This window comes from Epinephelus lanceolatus, chromosome 20, assembly GCF_041903045.1.
Source record: "Epinephelus lanceolatus isolate andai-2023 chromosome 20, ASM4190304v1, whole genome shotgun sequence".
NCBI classification, from domain to species: Eukaryota; Metazoa; Chordata; class Actinopteri; order Perciformes; family Serranidae; genus Epinephelus; species Epinephelus lanceolatus.
The window spans coordinates 29,076,235-29,099,014 of NC_135753.1; the positions used below are offsets into that span (position 1 = coordinate 29,076,235).

Below are 22,780 nucleotides of genomic sequence, written 5' to 3' on the forward strand. Positions count from 1 at the left end.
CCAAAAAAATGGTTGTTTGGTAGTAGTACCCCAAATACAGGTACAATACATCAGAATATCCTCTTAAAAAGTGTTTTATTGAAAAGAAAGCTTATGAAAAGACATCAAATATGTTGGATAGGTGTACACAGACCCTCCAATATTAACATCATTTCACCCAGGCCATGTAACTGCAAAATGTTGAAACTTTGATTTTGACCTTTGACCAGGAGGGTATTAGATCCAATAAAAACTATGAAACAGTACTATTGCAATGTCTCCTAGGTTGGGCCCATTTTTGAGTGACTGGACTAATTGTTCCAAACTGTTTCAGCAGCAAAATGTTTGATGTGAAACGTGTGAGAGAAAAGCCTTTTGGTTTTCTCCCTGAAACACAAACACCATTTTACTGACTCTCTTTCCTGCTTTTCATGAATGTTTTATCAAGTATGGGCTGCAAGAATGAGATAGCATTAAAAGGTCAGTGAACACTTAGGAAACGTGTTGATTGATGCACACCTGCAATCAAGAAAAAAAGACATTTACAGATGAGATTTTGAACCCTAATGAACCAGTCAGTAGAACTACATTATATTAGCAAAAGCCAAGTTGGAGCATTTAGTTCCTTCACTGGTAGAGCAAAGACTTTCTTTTCAGGTTAATCAGCAGGGAACATCCTTGAATTCGACACTCTTAGAGTCTGTTGTGCAGAAAACTACAATACATTATGGTATGTGTGAGGACACTTTGAGACAGGAAGTGTTGCAACATTTGACACAACAGCTCGAAAGCATCAGGTGGGAAAATCCCCGGAAATAACGGTCAGTGAGGGCTGCAGATGATGCTAACACTATCTGAAGGTGCTCTCACACCTGCTTGTTTGTTGCGGTCGGATTAACCCCCCAGAGTGTTTGCCTGTTGGTGAGAAAACCCAAAAGCCAACAGCTGATCCCTGCTCAGCCTCAGTTCGATAGTAACAGGCCGCTTGCTTTCATGTGAAACTCAAGAGTGGTTTGTTTTCAGAATGTATGAGGAGAGATGCAGTGATCAGTTTATCATTTCAAAGTTCAGTAAGATTTAGGGAGATTTAGTGGCATGTAGCGGTGAGGATTGCACAATGCAACCAGCTGAAACTTCTCCTGGTTAGATTTACTTCAGTGTTCATTGTTCAGGAGGTTTTTACCAGGAGCCCAGTTATCCACAGATATCTCCTCCTCTCCAAAACAAACAGACCTGATGATTCAAACTGGTAAAAAACTGAATAAAGTAGTTTGACGGTACATATCAGAGTTTCTCCAATGCTGTTTGGCGCATCGCAGACAGGCCACTTGTGCAGCACCTGCTAATGCGTGCTCACCTTTTTTTTCTCCAATAACTTAAGATCCAGACGTTCAGGAGGTTTTCCATGGGAGCTGAATTATTCGCAGAGGTCTCATCCTCTCCAAAACAAACTGGTAAAAACACTGAATAAAGCAGTTGTATGTTACAAAGCAGTTCTGGCGTAGCTTGTTGCAGACTGGCTTTTGGTGGCAAAAACACAAACGTAAACGGCCCTTTCTAGATCTAGTGTTTGGTTTGTTCATTTTCTGGGCTTCCATAAAAACATAGCAGTGAACATGCAATCTCCATAAACAACGATCCATTTCCTATGTAGATAGAAACAGCCCATTCTCAAGCTGGATTTATACTCCTGCGTCAAATCGATGCTATACATTCGGCGTTGGCTCTGCATGGACATAGAGCCTATGCTGCACCCTACGCCGTAGCCTGACGTGCACCTGCCCAGAAATGTAACTACATGTGGTGGCGCCGCAGACCTACTGTCTACTTTTGAAACCATTTCCCTCAGTGGAAACAAAGCTTTTATTTACTTTTTTTTCACAGAGAAGACACAAAAATTGTGAAGACAATGTAAAATGCACTGAGCTTGTGCTAATAATGTTAGCATGTTGTATTTGTTTAGAATACGTGTTTAGTATAAGACAGTTGTTTTGTCAGTGAACCTTGTGAGTTGTAATAGAGCTGAATTTTGTAACGTTACCTTTGTTAAATGTTGCTGTTGTCCCTGGTTTTATATGACTATAGGAAAAGTCCACTAGCTGCTAGGCTAATTTATACAATGTAAAATGCCATAAGCTTATGCTAAAAATATTAGCATGTTGTTTTTGTGTCCAGCAAAAGACAAGTGCTTTGTCTGTGAATGCTGTCAGTAATTTGTGTACTTGTGTTTGAAATGGTTGCCATTGAGCCATGTTCAATGTGTGTTCAGTGTGTGTTTAATGTGTTTTCAATGTGTGCTTTGAATCAACTAAACTTTACAACACTGCACTCTTATTTTTAGGTGATAATACACTAAAGAAAAAAATACTTGTCATATTCATTTTCTGCCAATATATCCCCCTTAATCCTACACACTGGACCTTTAAGTTTATAATAACAATAATGTCACATGCATTATTAGGATAATGGCACAGGGACGCAGGTATGATCACAGAGAGCTGCAGCGTCTATCAAATAGAGAGGATTCACAAAACGTCCCTAACAAGGTAACAAATCTCATTTTGACACTGCAGTTCAGTTTGTTTTCTGGTGAAACACTGCAGTTACAGTAAGGACCATTTCCAGCACTGATTTCAGAAGTGGGTAGATGACCTCAATTACAATCTGTAAACAGGAATTAAAAGTGCTCTTTTTTTCTTTTGGTTTTGAAGGCAAAGCCACAGAAAGGAGGAGTAAAAGCAGAGCGCGGGAAACTGGGACAGCGTGCTGGGTTGTGTGTGAAACCAATAAAACTGTTGGCGTGTCATACATCTAAAATGCATCCCCCATTTTCTTAAGGTGCCCTCTACCACGAGAGGCGGCGGAGGACGTCTCCGAATATATAAAGAGGAGGCGATCAGTGGGTTTGCATGCCAATAGCGGATATTAGAAATTGTCTCGCTGAGGGTAAAATTTTCTCTTTGATCTATGTGAAGTGATATATGGGGCTGTTATTGATCTTTCTGTGGAAACATCTGTGTTTGATGTAGTTTCCATTGAAAATCCAATCGGTGACATCGCTGTGTGAGAACATGGAGCATGTGATGGATATTTATTGAAGTATGAAAGAACATTTTACGTACAGTATATTATCTGGGAAGAGTTTGGATGATCTGTCGTATAATTACTGTGTCAAAGCTGTTTCCACTTATAATGCATAAAATTATAATTACATAAAACTAAATAGCTGCAATTTTGACTCAAGCGTGCCGTGTCTATCAATGTAGAAATAAACACTTAGAGTGTGAAGTGATTGTTGTTTTTGAAACTCACTGAAAGCAGACGGATTGCCGCCAACACGCACCTGCATCCAAGCACACACACACACACGGAGATACACACACTGTACTCGTCTCCCTTTCATCTGTGCAGACACATCCCTCATCCTGCTTTAATTGCTCTGGTGTGAATCATTAGATCCGGCGGTGCAGACGTGGTCAGGCAGGGCAGGTTTATTAGCCTCCATCAGAGAGCCAGTCCCCCTGCATCAACACTCATCTGTTACACGCTGCTGAGCCCGTGACCTCTGCTTTATGTGCACACACTGGACACCAAAGCTAACGCAGGACCTTTGATCTTTTTAATTTGGACGATGATGTCTTACTGTACGGGGTTTTTTCTTGCTGTTTCAGCCTCTGTGATTTTGGCTGATGACACAGTTGCTCAAAGCAGCTTTAAAGAGCAGATGATGTATTATTAAAATCTTGCATAATGAAGGTCTGAGGACAGTAGTAATCATCTATATTTTAGTTTTGCTGACCGATTTTTTTTAAAGCTAAAATGATCGACTCTTGGAATTCAAACCTCTCATTTGTGGACGTTTCCTTGACATCTCTCTATTAACAGTGGTGCGACCACTGATGGATTTAATACTTGTGAGTCTTCAGAGATGTGTGTGAGTCTTGGCCGTGTGCAGATGGTCAGTTTTGTTGCGAATGAGTGTGACTCATGTATTGAGTGAAGCCAAAAAGCACAACTATCCACGACTCGTACCCCAAAGTTGCCTGCCAGCCAAAACTGGAAAGCCTCCAAAGCTGTGTTCAGCACGCAGTGGATCTTCAGCTTTTGGACATGCTGTACCTGCCAACTGGCCTCCGGATGTCATGCCCTTCATTTATTATTGGAAGGAGAACTCTATCGACTCTGTCTGATAACTGTGTGAGGATTAATAACTGGAAAGGGGGGAAGAATCTCTCAGAGTATCAGAGGATGCACTCAGAAATGAGCCATCCTCACAGCACTCATTCATGTCTGTGTTTGAACTGCAACAATATCACTGACATGTTGCTTTTTTATTTTAACAGAACACGAGTTCCTGAGCACATACTGTACTGTATGTTGAGTTGTCCCAAAATGTTTACAATTACACTCAAAACTGTTTCATTCCTCTGCTTGCTGAAGGCACATTGATTGTGGAGGCTGTTTAACATCCAGGCTGCTGCTTCAGGACTTCAATCTGTGCTTAGTTGATAGTTTGACAGCTCTAAATCGGCTCTATGGGTGTTAGTTTTGGTGCTTGTTTCCTGTGTTACATGCTGAAATGAGAGTTGACGCACTCTACAGCGCTCATATGAAAACTAATGTCACAATTATATTGAATACACTTGCTGTCCAGCTGCAATGATCCAGATGAGAAACGATCTCAGTGCGTAACAGTGTTGCTCACCTGAGTTTCCTTCAGTTATTACTGTGTGCTCAGAGCAGTTGACCTTACGCTAAGCCCCGCCCCTTTGTGATGGACCAACAAGCTGTCAGAGTATGCATGGAGCCCACACTGTAACTAACTGCACTCCCTGAAGAAATATTATCATATTTTTGGAGAAATGAAAGAGTGATTCCAGAGAGAAGCAGACAGAGGGGTCTACAGTCTGTGTTTGAAGGATATATCCAGGATGTCAAACTGACTCAGCAGCAACAACAGGTTCAAAAGACAAAGATAGTTAGAAGCTAAAGCCGAACTATAGGCTACAGATTACAGTGTAACAGTGAACCACCACATCACTGCTGATCGCCACACAAGACAATGAATATAAATGGAAACTTTGCTGATATTGAACCAGCTGTGTGGCATCACAGTGTGTGCACATTCCCCCCTGTGTCACTGCCAGTGGTCACACCTCTGCCAGATTCAGATTCAGTTCGTTTATTGGTCTCCTTAGAGAAATTTGACTTGGACTGTCGGGGAGCACCTGGGGAAGTCAAACAACGTTCATCTGCGCACACTGCGATGACACACAGCTTTTTCAATATCAGCAAAGTGTCCCTGCTTCCCTTCACTGGTTCCTGTACAGCAGGGTCGGTCTTTGTTTCACTGTTATAATCATTAAAAAGCAGACACAGCATGTGTATACATTCAGTAGGCTATATCTTCAGGAGCTAGCTAGCTAACCCTACACTTTTCAGGGTTTGATTTTGGTTTTGGAACAGGGAAGAAACGTATATCTTTTTCCAATCTCTCCAGGTAACGAGTATCATTAATACACGACGTGCCCCAGGCACAACATTTAGCTCCAAATCCACAAAACCAGTCTGAAAATGAAGCAAATCTGACACGACTGCATTAGAGTCAGTGTTGTCGGACCCTGGTCTGAGCTGGCCTGAGGCTACGTTATGATTGGCCAGTCTGTGTCCTCGGGGCGGGACTTAGCGAAGGGTCAGTTGGTTTAGAACAACGCTTCATCAATTTAGCACTACCATACTGTCTTTAGCGGAGTTTCCCTTTGGTTTACCTTTAAGGAGAAGCAGCGGTTGTGTTTTTTAGACTTTGTTGCCCTGGGTTTTGCCTCTCAGGCTACATACTGCTGCTGTACCTCATTGGTGGAGGTTATTAGGGCTGTATGAAGCTGAAAAAGGAGGAGCTTTGGGGTTAAAATCATTTAACAATGCGATATATCATACAGAATATGTCCTCTATCAAGAAAACCTAACGTTTAAAGTAGGAGTAGTGAACTATAGAAAGCACATCAGCCAGTTTTATTGTATTTTCTTGCCTGTTAGATTGACTTTAATGTATATAAATGCAGGTCTGACACACTAGTGCTGCCTCCTGTCATGATGTGTGATCCATGTAGCTCTGTCACAAACACGGCTCTGCATCCTCCCACTGTTCAGCTGCTCGCCACTAATGCTTCCCTTTGATCAGAGCGGCGACTGATAAACTCAGCTTGAATCTGTGTTTCATGGCGCTGTTATTTCACTGCTGCCTCTGATGTCTGTCATGATAAAGTGCCAGATTTTGACAGACTTGTGAAAGACAGATCGTCAGTCAGTGTCGTCCACCTTCCGTTTGGACTGTTTGATGGATGTGATGCAGTTTGATTGATTATTGTGCAATTGATCAGCACCGGTCTGTGTATCTGTTGCAGGTCCTTAAATGAGAGATCCTTGTGGTTAAAAACAGGAATACCGATGCTAAAAACAGCTCAGACCATCAGTTTTCAGCATCCTACACTGGATGAACATTAATTTTAAATCAGTGACACACAACATGTCACATTATTAGTTCCAGTGGTGCACAGTGTTACAGTTTATAGCTTAAAGGATGTTAGCAGAAGATGTTTCAGCCTCTCTGTGCCACACTATTTATTCTGTTTACTGGTGGGGGAAGGGAAAGGCCTGTTGTGTGATCAGTATTGATCTCTGAGAGCTCATGCTCCGGGCCAAATGTATCTACGGTTGCATCTGTGATGCGTTCGTGTGAATGCAGGCGTGCAGGCAATCTTTTTATCGGCACATCCGCGCGTTATGTCAGTAATTAGATGACCCACAAAAGCAGGTTTGTGGGGCTGTTTGCCAGGTTGCAAAAGAGCTCCCCGTCGACTCAGATCATAAACCATGTATCGTTCATTTGGCAGGTGTGTTCGGCTGTGATTAGTCAAGCAGGTCACAAACACACGCAGAGGGGTCAAGGGCACTGGCTGGACTGAGCACTGCAGTGTGAAATTACATGTCATACTAATAGCAATCATGTCAGCCCACGAGAGCGTGCGGTTAACTTCCTAGCACGATCAATTACTGATCAGTTCATGTGACTGTTCTGCTGTGGGTGCACTGCTAACTGTTGACTGCGTCGAGTGAGTGTGTGCAGCGGCGACATTGTTCCTCTCTTGTTTCACACGTCTCTCATTGTTCCTCTCTCATGACATTTATGTGAATGGGTTGTGTGTGATTTATGATTTTAGACACAACACAAATGGGGAAGACAAAACACTAAATCACACCATGATCACACATATGATGACTTATATTTCAGAGTATAAGTTGTGTGTGGAGTATAAGTGTGTCTGTTATGGCACATGAATAAACAAGCGACACAGTCACAATGTGTGTCAGTAGTATTAGTGTTGGAGTGTGTGAGAATGCTGCCCTCATGTGTCTCCGCTTTGAAATGCAGCACCACAGGAGCCCCAAGACCCAAACAACAAACCCCATCAGATACAAGTATCGCTCCCCACACTGTGTATGGTCTCTATAATGTAGGTAACATTATTAAAATAACATGTCTTTATTTCCATTGCAGGTTATGGACACACTATCTAAACTTTCCCACACAGCGATTGCACAACAAACTGGAATCAGGTATGTTGGAGTGAAATGACACAATACAAACATACATGATACAGTTTACTGTATACTCTAAGGCAGGGTGGATAATGATGATGCTCTCTGTTTCCCTTCAAAGGCCCTTCCCATCTGAGGAGAGTGTTGAAGATGAGGATATCTACAACCACCTGGAGGACCTGATAGAGTACGTGTCCTCTCCTCTCACACACACACTCATAACAACCCTTAAAGTTGGAGATTTTCTCTTTGAAACACTTCATTATAAAGTGTCATTTGTCAATTTAGTCCCAACAACCTAACAATCTACAGGCTGTTATGGACGCAGGCAACATTTGGTCCCCGGGTGTTGACTGGAACGCAGCCACCTCCTCCCAGGCTTTCAGCATGAGCTCATCCCACTCTTTTCTAAGTTAACCACAAGTCATGCGGGAATTTTCTTCAGCCTGTTTTTACACCCTGGTCCCACACACTTATGGAAGCGCTGGAGATTTAAATGGCAGTTTTTCACTCAACCTCCTGAGACCCGAACTTTTGTTTGGTATGCATTTTTAGTTTCTCCTAGCTTTTTGGGATCAGTAGGACATGATAGGTATAAAAGTCCCAGTGTCCTCAAACGAGACGACAATTAAGTCTCAATGTCCTCAAACGAGACGATAATTAAATGCCAGTGTCCTCAAACGAGACGATAATTAAGTCCCAGTGTCCTCAAACGAGACGATGATAAAGTCCCAATGTCCTCAAATGAGACATTAATAAAGTTCCAATGTCCTCAACCAAGATGAGTCCCAATGACCACTAATGAGCTGATGATAAATACCTAGTGTCTTCAGATGAGTACTTTCTAATTAACAGCAATTTATTAATGCTAAAATTGGTCAAATTTGTTGCCATATCAAACTACAAACATTATTAATCATAAATAAACACGTTTCAACCATAAAATGTGATCAGGTTTTTGACCTTGTCCACTTTTGTGTCAGGATCAGCTGCAGACTGACTTGGCAGAGGTGGCTGCCATCTTGTTTTTACATGGATTAGTGTATTGTCCTCTTACTACCACTAGATGGCAGATGTCCACGAATGAGGACAACAGGTGTAAGTTAAGTGAATGAAGTATAAGGTCAAGTAAACCCAAAATGTGATGTCCCCGTGTGAGGACACAGGGTCTCAGGAGGATATACAAATACCCTTAAAGTCTGAGCTGAAGTGAACTGTTTTGGGGACCTCAAACTAACCTTCTTTTTCTAATGGCATTTTAACTTCCTGGCTAAATAGTGGCCTTACACTGAACATATGGTGACAGCTAACCATCTTCTGACTGAAGCATTTAGTAACTTCATTTTAAAGCAATTTCATCGAAACAACAAAGTGAACAAGGAACAAAAGCATTACATAATCCACCTACATTGCAGACAGGACTCTCTTTATCTAATTGCAGTGCAGCAATAAAACCTGAATCTGAAAGATTTAAGAGACTTGACTTTGGCTTGGTTAAAATGGATTTTTGAAGGTTATACTGTTAAGAATGTTTTTTGATATGTTTTTCTTTCACCATTTTTTTTCATCGACTACAAAAGGTAAGAACAGCCATGCTCACATTTTCTTAAAAATACAATCAAATAATGCTATTATCTTGAGATTACGAGTTAATTATTTCATTATCTCAAGATAACAAAGCTCTTAATGGGTCAGTTTGTGTCAATTTGCCAATTTCTCGAGATAACAGATTTCACCCTTCAAGATCGCTGTCATGACTGATCTTAATGTTATCTCTAACGCAAAGAGACAATACAATCTCTGCCTGGTATTGGACCTTGATTGAAGTACAGTCTGATGTCCTATGTGTCCAGTCCTATCCCAGCTGACACTGAGCGAGAGGCGGGGTACACCTTGGACAGGTCACCAGACTATCACAGGGCTGACACATAGAGACAGACAACCATACACACCTACGGACAATTTAGAGTCACCAGTTAACCTGCATGTCTTTGGACTGTGGGAGGAAGCTGGAGTACCTGGAGGAAACCCACGCTGACACGGGGAGAACATGCAGACTCCCCCACTCCTTCTTGCTGTGAGGTGACAATGCTAACCGCTGCCCCACTGTGCCACCCTCTACAAAAACATTTCATTGAAATTTAAAAGAATAGCTTCCCATCCTCAGCCAGTGTATTCACCTTCTAATTAATGAAGCTTATATTTGCCTGGTGTTGTCCTTAACTCAAATGTAACTTTCTGGATCTGAGCATGACCCGTATGGAAAAATACAGGACTGGCTTTAAGGGCAGAGCTCCTAGATAATCTTACAGTAAAGATGCTGTTGGGAAGCCTCACTCTGACACGGTGCTCTGGTCTATGTTTAGCGCTGACAGCTCCAAGGGTAGGAAGCAGCCCACTAGTCAGTAGTGACAGGAAAACAGCAGTTTGACAGCAGCCAGCAGTGGATGGGAGGTGGAAGTGGCAGCCTGGATCACACTGAACAGAGCCGTGCTCAGCTCTCAGGGTTCAGCAGAAAATGGACACAGCATGTGCAGAAACCCAGAAACGTATCCGTTCAGCCAAGAAGAGAGATTCACCAGCAACACTGACCATTTAGAGCCAACTGTCTGAACTCTTACTGACACTGTCAAAAGTCATGACCGAAATATTGCTCAGGGACAAGCTGCTTCTTGGTCCCTTGAGAAAATTAGGCTACTTAGGCTGTAGACACACAAACGTCCACTGTGTGACTGGGAAAGTTTAATGTGGGACTTTTCAAATCTTAAGAATTTCTCTCATTCATGAGTTAGGACTTGGTGTTACAATCCCTGGAGTTTCAGCACAGTTCGTACCAGAGCATAGGTGCTTAGGGCGTGACCACCCTGCAGATCCACCCCCCAACACATCGTCACTTGTGCACCTCAACATCATCGGGTGTTTCGGCCTTTATCACAAGACGCCCACCACAGGCTGATCAGGCCTGGGTGTGTGTCAGAAGGTTGGCTCCTCTGTGGTCACCAAGGGGCCCAGACGGGATCCCTTCTCTTCAGCCATAACCAATGACTGCACCTCTCAGCTGTATAGGCCAGATCCTTGACCACTTTCCTCTGGGCCTGCCCATTAATCCAGATTTCCTTGAGGAGCGTAGTAGCGGTGGATCTTGCGACAAAGCCTCTGCAGCCCACCTCGATCAGTCGCACCTCAGCTTCCCAGCCTCTAGTCGCTGCTTCAGTTATGAGGTCAGCGTAGTGCAGACTCTTGCATTCAAACGCCTCCTTCATTGCATCCTCCTGTGGACAATTAGTTCTATGAGGAAAGCATGCTAAAAGGACTTCGACCAGAAGACTAGGTCTGGTCGTGAGGTGGCTGTTGCTATGAATCGGGAAGCAAGTGTCTTGTTATTTGTTTCTCTTTAATTTTAACTATTACGCAAACACACCAAGCTGCGGTGAAGTGCAGTCAGTCATGCAGTGTCTGTGGACATTGGAGTATCTCGCAGCTGTTCCAGGCTCACTAAACTTAAGCCGTTTAATTTAATTCTGTGGTGAAGTGCAGCCAAACTATAAGCTGGGGATTGATTCACCTTCTGCGGCAAACTGCAGCCAGATTAGATGTAGGATGCGGTACTGCCAAATGAACGGAGTATGAGAGCTGTTGGCCTCCAGGCAAACATCCCTCACCCTCCCACACTGTTAGAGAAGGTAGCAGATGAGGGAGAAATTAATAAATTAGACCACAACCATGCTCTTTTGTTAACAAAGTTTCTACCAACCAAGATCCAAGATTCTTTCTGATGTTGTAGCCATGTTCTTTCTTGAATTCTTTTCAGGGGTGTACAGTCAATGAGTGCAATTACTGGTAGTACGACTCACTACTTGTTCAGCAAATCATGGCACATTAGGGCGGAACTTAGAAATAGTGTATTAAACTTTTAAATCCTGTCAGAAGTACAGCAAACACATCTTTCTTCTCAAGAAAAGCTTGAAGTGCAGTGAGTTGTTCGTCTAAGCTGCTAGCTGCTTTGACATAAAGTTCCCCATCAGCTGCAGCCATCTTGGTTGTTTTCGAAAAGTGGCGCTTCTCTTTACTGTCTTCTTCTCAAACACGCCCCATATTATTAACGGTTGCGATTGAACTGACACGACTCAGGCTGCTGGAAATCTGTCCAAAGCCGAGACGGACCAGACGCACCTGCCAGGACGAATTAAACATGAACTCGTAGATTCATCTGGTTCCCAGGCAATCTGCACCAAACTTACCTGCAGTTCACCTCCACAGCCTACGTTCCATACTTTATCCTCACCCCTCACCTCACCCTCCATTCTTCACCCTGATATACCTGCACGCTACAGGTCTTTACACTTTACATGCTCCTTTTAGATCCCTTTTATGTTTCTTTCCTCTTGAGGACTTTTGGTTCTGAGGTACGCAGACACAAGCACTGAGTCATGTCATGTTAGCCCAGTTGCTAGGGTACAGTAATTGGCTCAGAAGTGAGCAGTCAGAACAGGCCTGTGGCGTCACACATAACAGTCTTTTCCTGTGTGTGTGTGTGTGTGTGTGTGTGTGTGTGTGTGTGTTTCTGAGCCACTTTCACAGCCATGGATTAAGTGTTGTCCCCCGCTAACAAGATTTGTTGTGTAGTATTAAAATCCACTTCAGTAAAACCAGAACGTTGTGTTTTTTGCTTAAACCTTTCATGTACCTGTCAGGAGTGAAAACCATTACCCACTCACATAAACTCCGGATCAAACAGCAGCGTGATGTAATGTAAAGTCAGTGCCATACTCTGTCTTCTGTGTGCTGCAGTGAGAACGGGGTGGAGGATGAGGAGGATCTGTATGACTGCGTGTACGACGACGAAGATGGAGGAGAGATCTATGAGGACCTGATGAAGACAGAAGCCATCCCTCCTCCGGTTAGTCCTCCTCCCTTTCCTGTCACTTCATTCACTTCTTTATCATACATCATCGACACAGGTTGACTCAGTTTGGCACATGGATCGTTGAGTCGCCATCTGGATCAGCAAGAATAGTTTGACATTTTGTGAAATGAGCTTATTAACTTTCTTTCAGAGACAGAGATAAGAAGATTGATACCATCTGATGCTTTTCTTGGCAAGACCCACCCTAATGTGTTGTGATTGATTAGTACTCGCACCAATGATTCATGATTGATTCAGTTGTAAGGGTTAGGGCTAGTACCAGCCAATCACAGCACAGTGATGCTAATAGCAATCTCATGTCTGTACAGTATGTTGTCTGAATATGAAGGTAGACCTGGTCAGCCGGTTAGCTTAGCCTAGCATAAAAGCTGGAAGCTAGCATGACTATACGAAAGTAACAAAATGAGTTTAAAGAGGCAACAGACAGCATCTTTTCCTAAATGTATCATTATGAAAATAATGTGGGTTGCACAGGGTAGTGGCCACAGTAAAATCAGACTATCAACGTTTACATAGGTTACTTAGTGGCTTTGCAATCTTTGCAATAAGCTTCTGCCACCGGTGCTGAAATTTCGCAGAAAAAAAATCTGCTTTACGGCCGGAAATGTGTCATGTATTGCGAAACTGGTCGGTCAGCCAATCAGGGACTGGAGCTGGTCCTTATGAGGAGTTGGGCATGAGGTAGTTGAGTCACGAGCACAATGGCAGATGGACAAGGTTTGGAGACAAGTGAAAAATGGCCTAGCGAAAGAAAAGGAGCTCCTCTGTCTGAGGAGGCAAAGAAGAGCAAAAAGGAGAGTGATAAAAGAAGAGGAAAAACAAGAGTAAACCTCAGTCAGACGTTCAAGAAATGGAGGGAGCTCCGTGACCAAAGAGGCTTCAACACCGGTGTCCAGCTAGCTTTCTTTCTAATGGATCAGTAACATGGCTAAATGTTAGCTAGCCGAGAGAGGACTGTACTGTACTGGCTGCTAGTTCATTCCTAGCTGGCCAGCATCGCAAATCGCCGCAACCAGGGAGCGGGTAGTGAGTGTTGGTCGTCTGACATCCTCGTTGCCATTCTACAGCAGCCCTCAGACAGTGATACCTCACCTAGCTCACTATTCATTATCCCTTACATGTCCACTGTACCGCCTGGAAAATGCAAGGTCGGGTGCTGGTTGCTACACCTGTGTCTACTCTGTGCCCCCTTTAAGGGCGCAGAGGCAGGTTGCATCTGAGGTTGCTAAGCGGCCATAACCAGCACCATATCATAGTCTACTTACCAGAAATCCTGAGTGCAGAGCTGTTCCTCTTCCAGGCGCTGTTTTGTAAGTGTGTATTGGGCCAAAAATATTGTCAGTGGGAGGGATGTAAAGCTCTGGCAGCCCTGCACTAAAATGATCAACTTTTCCTCCATATTTACCATATTTATTTATTTTATTTATCAAGACGTTATATTATGTCGGCAGTGACTGGTTGGTCCTGATTACATGACATGCCGTCGTGCCCTGAAAAATAGGTGCTCAGGGAATGCGTGTGCGACGCTCTGGCATTGCTCTGGCATCGCTTTGGTGTTTAAGCGCGCCTGCATGCATCTACATTAAAAACAATATATTCGAGGGCATGTGTACGCCCCCAAATGCTTCACATGGAATCTGGCAGATGGTAGACGGCAGGCAGAACACTCTCTGGATGGCATGGATAAACAAGCAAACAGTCCGAAGGAATTCCAGGATGATACCACTAAACATGCGTGTCCGTATGTTGCAATAATGACATATTATTTACAAAGAATGAAATAAAATATATCCATTGCAATTATTTTGTGTTTATTATTTTTTGTAATTATTATAGTAATGTCCAGATGGCACATGTCGTATTTTTACTCTGAATGGCAATGCTGCCTACCGTCACCGTCGCCAGTATTCTCTGCTGGCCTCACCTGATGTTACTGTCCTGCTCTTCACTAAATGATTGCCGTGTACTGTCTGCCTGATTTCACGTGAACGGAACACAACTGGCTGCTGGCTGTAGCTTTAGCGCACAGTGTCTTAGCTAAAAAGAAATCCCAAAAATTCTTTCTTGTTGCCTTTTTTGGAGGCTGTGAAATTGTGAAGTCTTTAAGTACCAACCTGATGAACAACTGCTTTCTATCAGTATCAACCTTGGTATCAGCCTTCTTTTAATTTAAGATTTAAGCTTAAACCTTAACATTAGTTGTCCTTTTATATTTCCTGTTTGAAATTGATAATGTTGATTGTATATTTTCTCACATTATAAATGCTTTGTTGACCTCGCTCAAAGGGTTGCACAGACTACATCTGGTTGAAGACTCAACAGTTTGTCAGCCCACAGTGCTGACACATAGTAACAGTCCTGTGTGTGTGTGTGTGTGTGTGTGTGTTTGTGTCTGTGTGTGTGTGTAGGCGTTCCAGAAGCAAGCAGAGACTGACATAAGGAGTTGCTGTTTAACAGAGATCAAACAGACAGAGGAGAAATACACTGAGACCCTGGAGTCTATAGAGAAGGTACTGACTGTTTTTGTCACTTAGTAATGACACTGTGGATCATAGTACAGCGATCTGTGCTGAACATTTTTGCTGTGATTTTAAGCAGATGTTTGTGTGCTGTTATACACCGATGTTACCTAGAAACGAACACATGTTGAAGAGTTTAGATTTTATGTAACAGGTTATTGGAAAGTCAGTGGTGTGTGGTCAAATATGTGGGTAGATTTGTTGGGAAATCTTACTGATGTTCCTTAGATCAGTGGGTCCTGAACCTGTTTGGGTGATGAGCAGTAGAGGGTGTATTATATTATATATCTCTGGCCATTTACAGTACACCCATCTATCAGCCAAAAAGCCACTGGAATACATAGGAGAGTATACCCACTATCTACTAGTTGCCCCTCAGGGACATTAAAGTTTACCTTACCTTACCTTTCTTTCCTGACTTTACCTTACCTTAGTTTACCTTACTGCACATGCTGTACCTTACCACACCTTACCTTACTTTACTGCACCACATCTTACCTTACCTTTGCTTTCCTTTCTGCACCTTCCCTTACTTTACCTTACCACACCTTACCTTACCATACCATACTTAACCTTACCATAGCTTGCTGCACCTTACCTTGCTGCACCTTACCACACCTTACCTTACCATACCATACTTAACCTTACTGCAGCTTACTACACCTTACCTAACTTTACCGCACCGCATCTTACCGCACCGCACCATACCGCACCTTACCTTACTTTACCTTATCACACCTTACCTTACCTTTCCTTTCCTTCCTGCACCTTACCTTACTTTACCTTACCACACCTTACCTTACCATACCATACTTAACCTTACTACAGCTTACTACACCTTACCTAACTTTACCACACCGCATCTTACCTTACTGCACCATACCGCACAACGCAAAAATGTATTAATGCATCATTTATTTTACCAGCTCTCCTGTCAGATTTAATTCCTGTCCTCATCTGAAACTGAGGACAGAGTTGGTTTGAATGAACAGTAATGTTGCTTATCACAATAATAACTACATACATAATAACTACATTATTTCAAGATCAGAAATAATGTAAATTACCAATCAAATGTATTTATTCAAGCCAAATATCTGAAATACAGTGATTCAGTTTCCATTCTCTAAGGTAATGTGAGCCCACACTCAACTACAGTGGGTCAAACATGAAAGTTAAGTTAACTTTCTTTGGGTGGAAAAAGTCCCACTCCATTGATTTTATGCAGTAAAAGCATGACAAGAGCTCTAGAAATCAATTTGGCCCCCTTATCACTTGCAGCATGAGAAACTGTGAAACTGACTGACTGTAATTTGGGGTATAATAGAAAAAATAATGAGTAGTGTAACAAATCTGTTCTCCCAATGAGAGATGAGGGAGAGAACATATTTTTATTTTTGAAATTAGAAGTGGGTAATGAGTATTCCCAGCTCTGCTCAGAACAAACTCTGAGAAAAGCCCGTTTTGTCGTGGACGTGTTCCACCTTACCCTGCACTTTTACAGGACTGTGGGAGGCCCGCCGTCTTTCACCCCCCAGCCACGGCTACTTGTCTTCTCCCTCTTGTGTACGTTCATGTCTGGAAAAAGACCTTGCCTGCTCTCCCAGCGGAATACTCAGTAGATGAGTTTCGATATGAAGTGGATGCTGGAAGTTAGTTTGTGCTCGCCCGCTCCTTTGAGATGTAGAGGTGACTATACGGCGGGAGCTTTCTGAGAGGAAATTATTAAATTGCAAACTCTGAAAATGAGATTATTGTCGTGACCCAGACAGTCCTCCTTGTTTTTGCTGACTGCAGCTCTTTGCAACTTGGCCCCATAATATAATAGCTTCTTACAAAATGACTTTCCCACTCTTACTCTGGAGGGGACGAGCTTCATTCTCTAACATTCTCTCTCTCTGCTGCAGCACTTTATGACGCCCCTCACCATGTTTCTGTCCATGGCCGAGATGGAAAAGGTGTTCGTGAATATTCCGGTAAGTCATTACAGTGTAATGATCCAACTGCATAGTCAACTCTGGGGTCACAGCATTCTCTGTTGATGGGCCTCTTTCACTGAAGACGTGTTGACTTGTCGCAGTGGAAACAGCACAAGTGTGAAATATTAATGACGACTGAATACCACATTGTCAATTTGCCACACTGTCATGGCTGTTTTTATGTGCCAATGAAATGTAACACATCCAACACATAACGTGTGTTAAAGGCACTGCAATTGTTAACATGACTAAGACTTTACAGCCAGGCCAGCAGGTCTGTGAGGCTGCACCTTTAGGCACAACAGTATTTTGAGCGGAATGCTAACGTCAGCATGCTAACATGCTCACATAGACCTTAAAAAAAACAAACTGAATGATGCCTCGGGGTCTGAAAAATCAAACCGATGTGGAAGTGCCATAAACCTGTATTCTTTCTAATGGCCAGCAGGGGGCGACTCTGTATACCAGGCTACATGTGTTCAAAAACAAATGTTTGTCAATAAGGACAGAACAATAACTCAATACATTGGGCATTACTGACAATAGAAACCTTCTTTTGTTGTATTTTCGGCCAATTTTGTAGCCTATTTCACTACACAGACTGATAGGCTGCAATAATAAAATGCATTTTCAGTCCCTCTACAGCCTATACGTATACATATCATGATGTGGCTGAACATTATTTCTAGCCTACACAATTCAATTAGCCTTTCAATAGGCAATTGAATTTTTGCCAATTGAAAAAAACACAACATCACGTTTGTATTGCAATGAATTGTGGGTTATATAACTCAGTGAAAGTCCGCTTGAGGCCCCTTGTGGACTGGATTAATTGAGGAGTTGGACAGCACTCAGCACTCCCAGACTTCCCAGTGTCCTCAAAGTTTGCAAGACTGCAAGTGTGGTTAAGTCCAGATGTTTGGATTCAGCCTACAAGTCTGTGAGAAAATGACCCCACTTCTCACTTGATTTATTACCTCAATAAACATTCTCTTAATGAGTTTATGGTCTCAGTCACTAGTCCTTCAAGGCGTGGCTACCTTGTTATTGACAAATTGCTATCACAGCGACATGGAAATCAGGATAGAGGCTTAGAAATGTGAATCCAAGGCATTTCCACCTTACATAACCCTGGCCCTTACCTTAAACCCGATTTGTTCAGGTCACATACCCTTATTGAAGGTGAAAACTTAACCCCAACCATCTCCACACATGTGTAGAATGAATCTAGTTTTCGGGTATGAATCGGGCAGCGACAGTCTGCGAACCATTGGCGTGACGTCACATTAGCTGCTGCCACTTCTTTTATACAGTCTATGCATGCTCACATTGACAGTGCTAACAGTGCTAACACAAGGTAATGGGAATGTCTTTCGCTCTGAAAGTATTTTGTGTTGAAGCAAAGTATTTGACAAAGTCGAATTGTGAGCTGATGATGATGTCAGGGATCACCAAGTTTATTACAGTTCATCGTGAGAGAGAGGTGAACGTCTGCATCAAATTTCACATGGAGACATTTTACTCAAAACGTCAGCCTCATGGACTGACAGACCAACTGTTATTTCCATCCACTGAGCCACCTTTAGCACACCTGAAGAAACAGAAAAGTTGGATCTGCTGTCTAGGTTTAAGGTTAAGTGTAGCGTTGTGAAGTACAAACTGGATATGGACTCACAAAGCAGTCTCAAAGCCTTGGATAAATGTTCAGGGTCTTTAATCAGTCTCAGAGGCAAAAATGGTCTCGCACACTCATACTCACAAGAAACACTGACAGGAAAACACTGAAACTCTCACTCAAAGGTAAAGACAATCTGGCAACAAATGTGGGGAAGACAAGAGCTTAAATCCTCTAAGACAATGAGACACAGGTGAAACATATTAGGGCGGAGCAAATAATCACAAAAGCGGGAAACTTGACAGGAAGTGGGGTGTGGAACAAGACGAGACAATGGTTAGCAAAATAAAACAGGAAACAGAGATGACACATTAACCTTTCCTGTTAAAAGGAGTAGTCACATTACTTACAAATGGTTATTGTGTCATATCATATGCAGCCATTTAAATATTCGGTTTCAAATGACAGTTGAGCTGAACTGATTAGTATATTAGTTGATACACAGAAAAACAACCTTCAACTGTTTGGAAATGACCAAACATTTCCTAATTCTGCTTTCCTCGTTGTGAGGATTTGCTGCTTTTGTTTGTCGTTTGTGATAATAAAGCAAATATATTTGTGTTTTGGACTGTTAATCGAAAAAAACAAAGAATTTGATGGCTGCACTTTTCATTGTTTTATTACATTTAGACCAAATAATCAGTGGGTTCATCGAGAAAATCTTCTTTACATGAACTGATAATGAAAATACTCATTAGTTGCAGTACGTCTGGTGTAGATAGACATTAAAGGATGTTTGTTGTTGTGTTCCAGGACCTAGTTAAAGTTCACAAATGTTTACTGCTGGAAATCCAAGACTCAGTCCACCACAGAAGTGCCCAGAACCTTTACCAGATCTTCGTCACCTTCAAAGAGAGGTACACTAAGAAACCTCAGTTTATTCTCCTCCAGCGTGCACATAAGCCCTTACATTTTCTGTAAAGCTCTTAGAATAAATTATGTATGTAAAAAGCATTATAAAGTGTCCTTTGAAGTCTCAGATACTGTTTACAGAGAAGTGCAGGTAGCCTGGCTTCCTCCTCAGTCCTCCTGCTGCATGTGTTTGATCTGTCCCAGGTTATTGATCTATGGGAAATACTGCAGCCATGTGGAGACAGCCATCGCCACTCTGGACGACATTTGCAAAGACAGAGAGGACGTACGCATGAAGCTAGAGGTAAGAGAGTTTTTAGTGCCACAGTGACAAGTGTTCATTTCTCATCATCACCTCAGAGTGGTCAGATAATGCCCTCAAGTGTGCGCCTGAGGCATTGCAAGTGATGACACCACAGCTGACGGCATAAATGACTGTATAGTTTCTATTAAGCTCTAATAGCTCGCTCATTGAGACTCCTGGAAGATGTTTCAACATTTACCCAATACGCAATAAACACTGCTCCGTCACAGGCTGCTTTACTTTATCATTTTTAAGATTTGCTTTCTTTGTCGTCTTCGTACAGGAATGTTCAAAGAGAGCCAACTATGGCAAGTTCACACTGAGGGATCTGCTGGTGGTTCCTATGCAGCGGGTATTAAAGTATCACCTCCTGCTGCAGGTACAGTACTACAACCTACCTGATACTATTTCTGCTCTAATGTAGTCATACAGTTGTCCTGTCATCATGGTGTAAGGACCAAGCCTTCCAATTAGTGCTGTGAAAGTTTGGAAAACCAGGTAACTCAGATAGTTTATCTGCACAAATGTTTAAAACCCTTTTGAGTCCACCTGCTCACCTGTGAACACATTGTGTGTTTTCTTTATGTAAACATGACTTTATGTTTATCTTTTAGAAACAAATTGGGAAAAAAAAATCACAATTTTCGTTGTTTTTTTTTTTTGTTTTTTTGTTTGTCTTTTTTTTAATTCTTAGCCTTATGTTGCCGAACAGGAGGTTGAAAGACTGAAAGAAGAACACCTAATTATAAACCATAAAATATAGTAAGCAGAACCTTGAATATGAGACAGAATCAAAGATATTTTTCTATGACACCAAAATTCCAATAACATAGACCATAACATTTAATAGATTTTTTTAAACTTTCAATTATTAATATTTTCTGTAGTTTACATGCATAAATGGGGTTTTAATGATAAAAGACACAAAAACGACTAAATAAACTGTAATGTAATTTTATTTCTTACATTTTTCTGCTGTATTTGTGTGTTTAAAAACTTAAACAATATGTTTTTCCACCTTTAATGGTTCCGTAATATGTGATTATCATTGAAAATTTGTCCATAGATTTTTTTTTGTCTTGTTAGTTAATTTTTGTTTTTCTGGCTGCTTTATACTTTGTTGATTTGACAAAGTAATATGTCAGATTTATAGCTGAGTTTGTGCTGAAAACAGGGACACATGGGGTTAGTGTTTTTTTAAAAGGTGCTCAACAAACACAAAACGATTGCATAGAAAGTCATCAAACATTAACCTGAATTAATCTAGACTCCAGATTTTTTATATATTTTTTTTAATTTAGATTTTCATATCACTATAGACATACAAAAAAAGGACAACACGTAGACATACGGCAACCACAACAATAACAAAGACAGCAACAAGAGGTATGAAATAATACAATAACACATTATGTGACAACAAATGACATAAAAGTGGGGTTTACAGCACTATGCCCTATAATTCATAAATAAATTCATATATCTTGAGGAGCACGTGACACGTATACGGAAAACCAGAAAGTCCGGAATATTTCGCTCAGGGCTGCTCAGTCTCAGCTTAACAGAGTTTCAAATATACCATGTTGAAACACAATTCCATATTTGGTCCCACCTCAAAAAATTGTGTCACTGATCACATTAGCTATTCGACTGGAGAACTCAAGCAACAAAGCTTCTGTTGAGGAACATGCTGCCTCCGAATTTTCCAGTTCAACAGTGTCATTCTTTTAGCAGCCAATAAGGCTGAGCCGACTGTTTCCCAGTCTTCTCTCGACTTAACTTTTGCAACTGTACACCCCAACCAGCAAACCAGAGCACATGGGGAAAGATTTATTTATATTTATCTTATTTATATGCATTTATTTACAGACTCCAGATTTTATATATAGTAAATGTGTTGATCATGATCTCCAAGTGTTGCTTCATGTTCTTCAAGCGGCAGCATCACTTCTACCTTCTGTTACCTTCTTGGACATAAAAATGGCATCTGTTTCTCCTTAACTTTGTTAAAAAGTATTTACAGTATAAAACTGCAACAGAATACATCATCAGTGGTGGAAATTAACTAAGTAAATTTACTGTACTGCTTCAGTATGTCCATTTTATGATATTTTCTACATTTATGTGACAGCTAAAGTTACTAATTACTTTGCAGGTTAAGATTTTACACACAAAACACTTGATCAACAAATAAATTATTAATGTATTTTTATAATTTGAACACCCAACAGAATAAAATAAATGTATATTTTGCTTATAATACATCTGTCCTCTCCAATTAAGTAATATTTGACAAGCAGGATTTTAAATTAAATAAGTGTTGACATCTTATCACACCAGCTTCTTGTGCACAGTGTTGGAAGGAAATATACTTAATTATATCACCTTATATTTCCATCAAAACTCTTCACAGCCGTATATAATGTCAGTCTCTGTCATTGTGAATGATCAAAGCCGGACACAAACTTCAAGTTAAAAGTCTTCTCTGACTTTATACACGACTGTACACGACAGTGAATGACACAGCCCCATCAGGGAGTTCTCAATTCATCAAAGGCTCCAATTAGGCTTCATGAGCACAAGATGACACGCCGTCACTGGGTGGTGCTGTTCACCACGTTTGTGTCCCCGTCCCCTGCCTTCGTCCTTCAGGCTCCTCTCGTCTATTTCTGTAGCTTCTTTATGGCTCTCAGTCTGAAATGACCCGCACATAATAGTCATCTGATCGAGACAATCAACAAGGAGGGGAGAGAAAATAGATAAAGTGAAGTGAGGACTGAAAGAGAGAGCGGCAGACAGAACAAGACAAACAACTAAAGAGAGACAGATGGAGAGGTGAAGTATCTCTGAGGTAGAGTGGAGAGAATGTGGATGTGATGCTGAGCTGAGGCGGAGGAAACTCGGGGACAAAGTCAGGGAGACGTTCCTGACGTGTCATTGAAAAGG

At 41.7% G+C, this 22,780-nt stretch overlaps 1 protein-coding gene across 2 annotated transcripts in view; it reads left to right on the forward strand.

Annotated features, from left to right (window-relative positions):
• Positions 1–22,780, forward strand: part of vav3a (vav 3 guanine nucleotide exchange factor a) — a 129,821-nt gene that overhangs the window by 50,787 nt on the left and 56,254 nt on the right. For both annotated transcript variants that reach the window (XM_033638724.2, XM_033638725.2), the window contains exons 3-10: positions 7,538–7,596; positions 7,700–7,765; positions 12,370–12,478; positions 14,914–15,015; positions 16,932–17,000; positions 19,432–19,535; positions 19,735–19,834; positions 20,118–20,213. In XM_033638724.2, the coding sequence (XP_033494615.2) occupies positions 7,538–7,596; positions 7,700–7,765; positions 12,370–12,478; positions 14,914–15,015; positions 16,932–17,000; positions 19,432–19,535; positions 19,735–19,834; positions 20,118–20,213 (705 nt within the window). The remainder of the gene's footprint in view (positions 1–7,537; positions 7,597–7,699; positions 7,766–12,369; positions 12,479–14,913; positions 15,016–16,931; positions 17,001–19,431; positions 19,536–19,734; positions 19,835–20,117; positions 20,214–22,780) is intronic.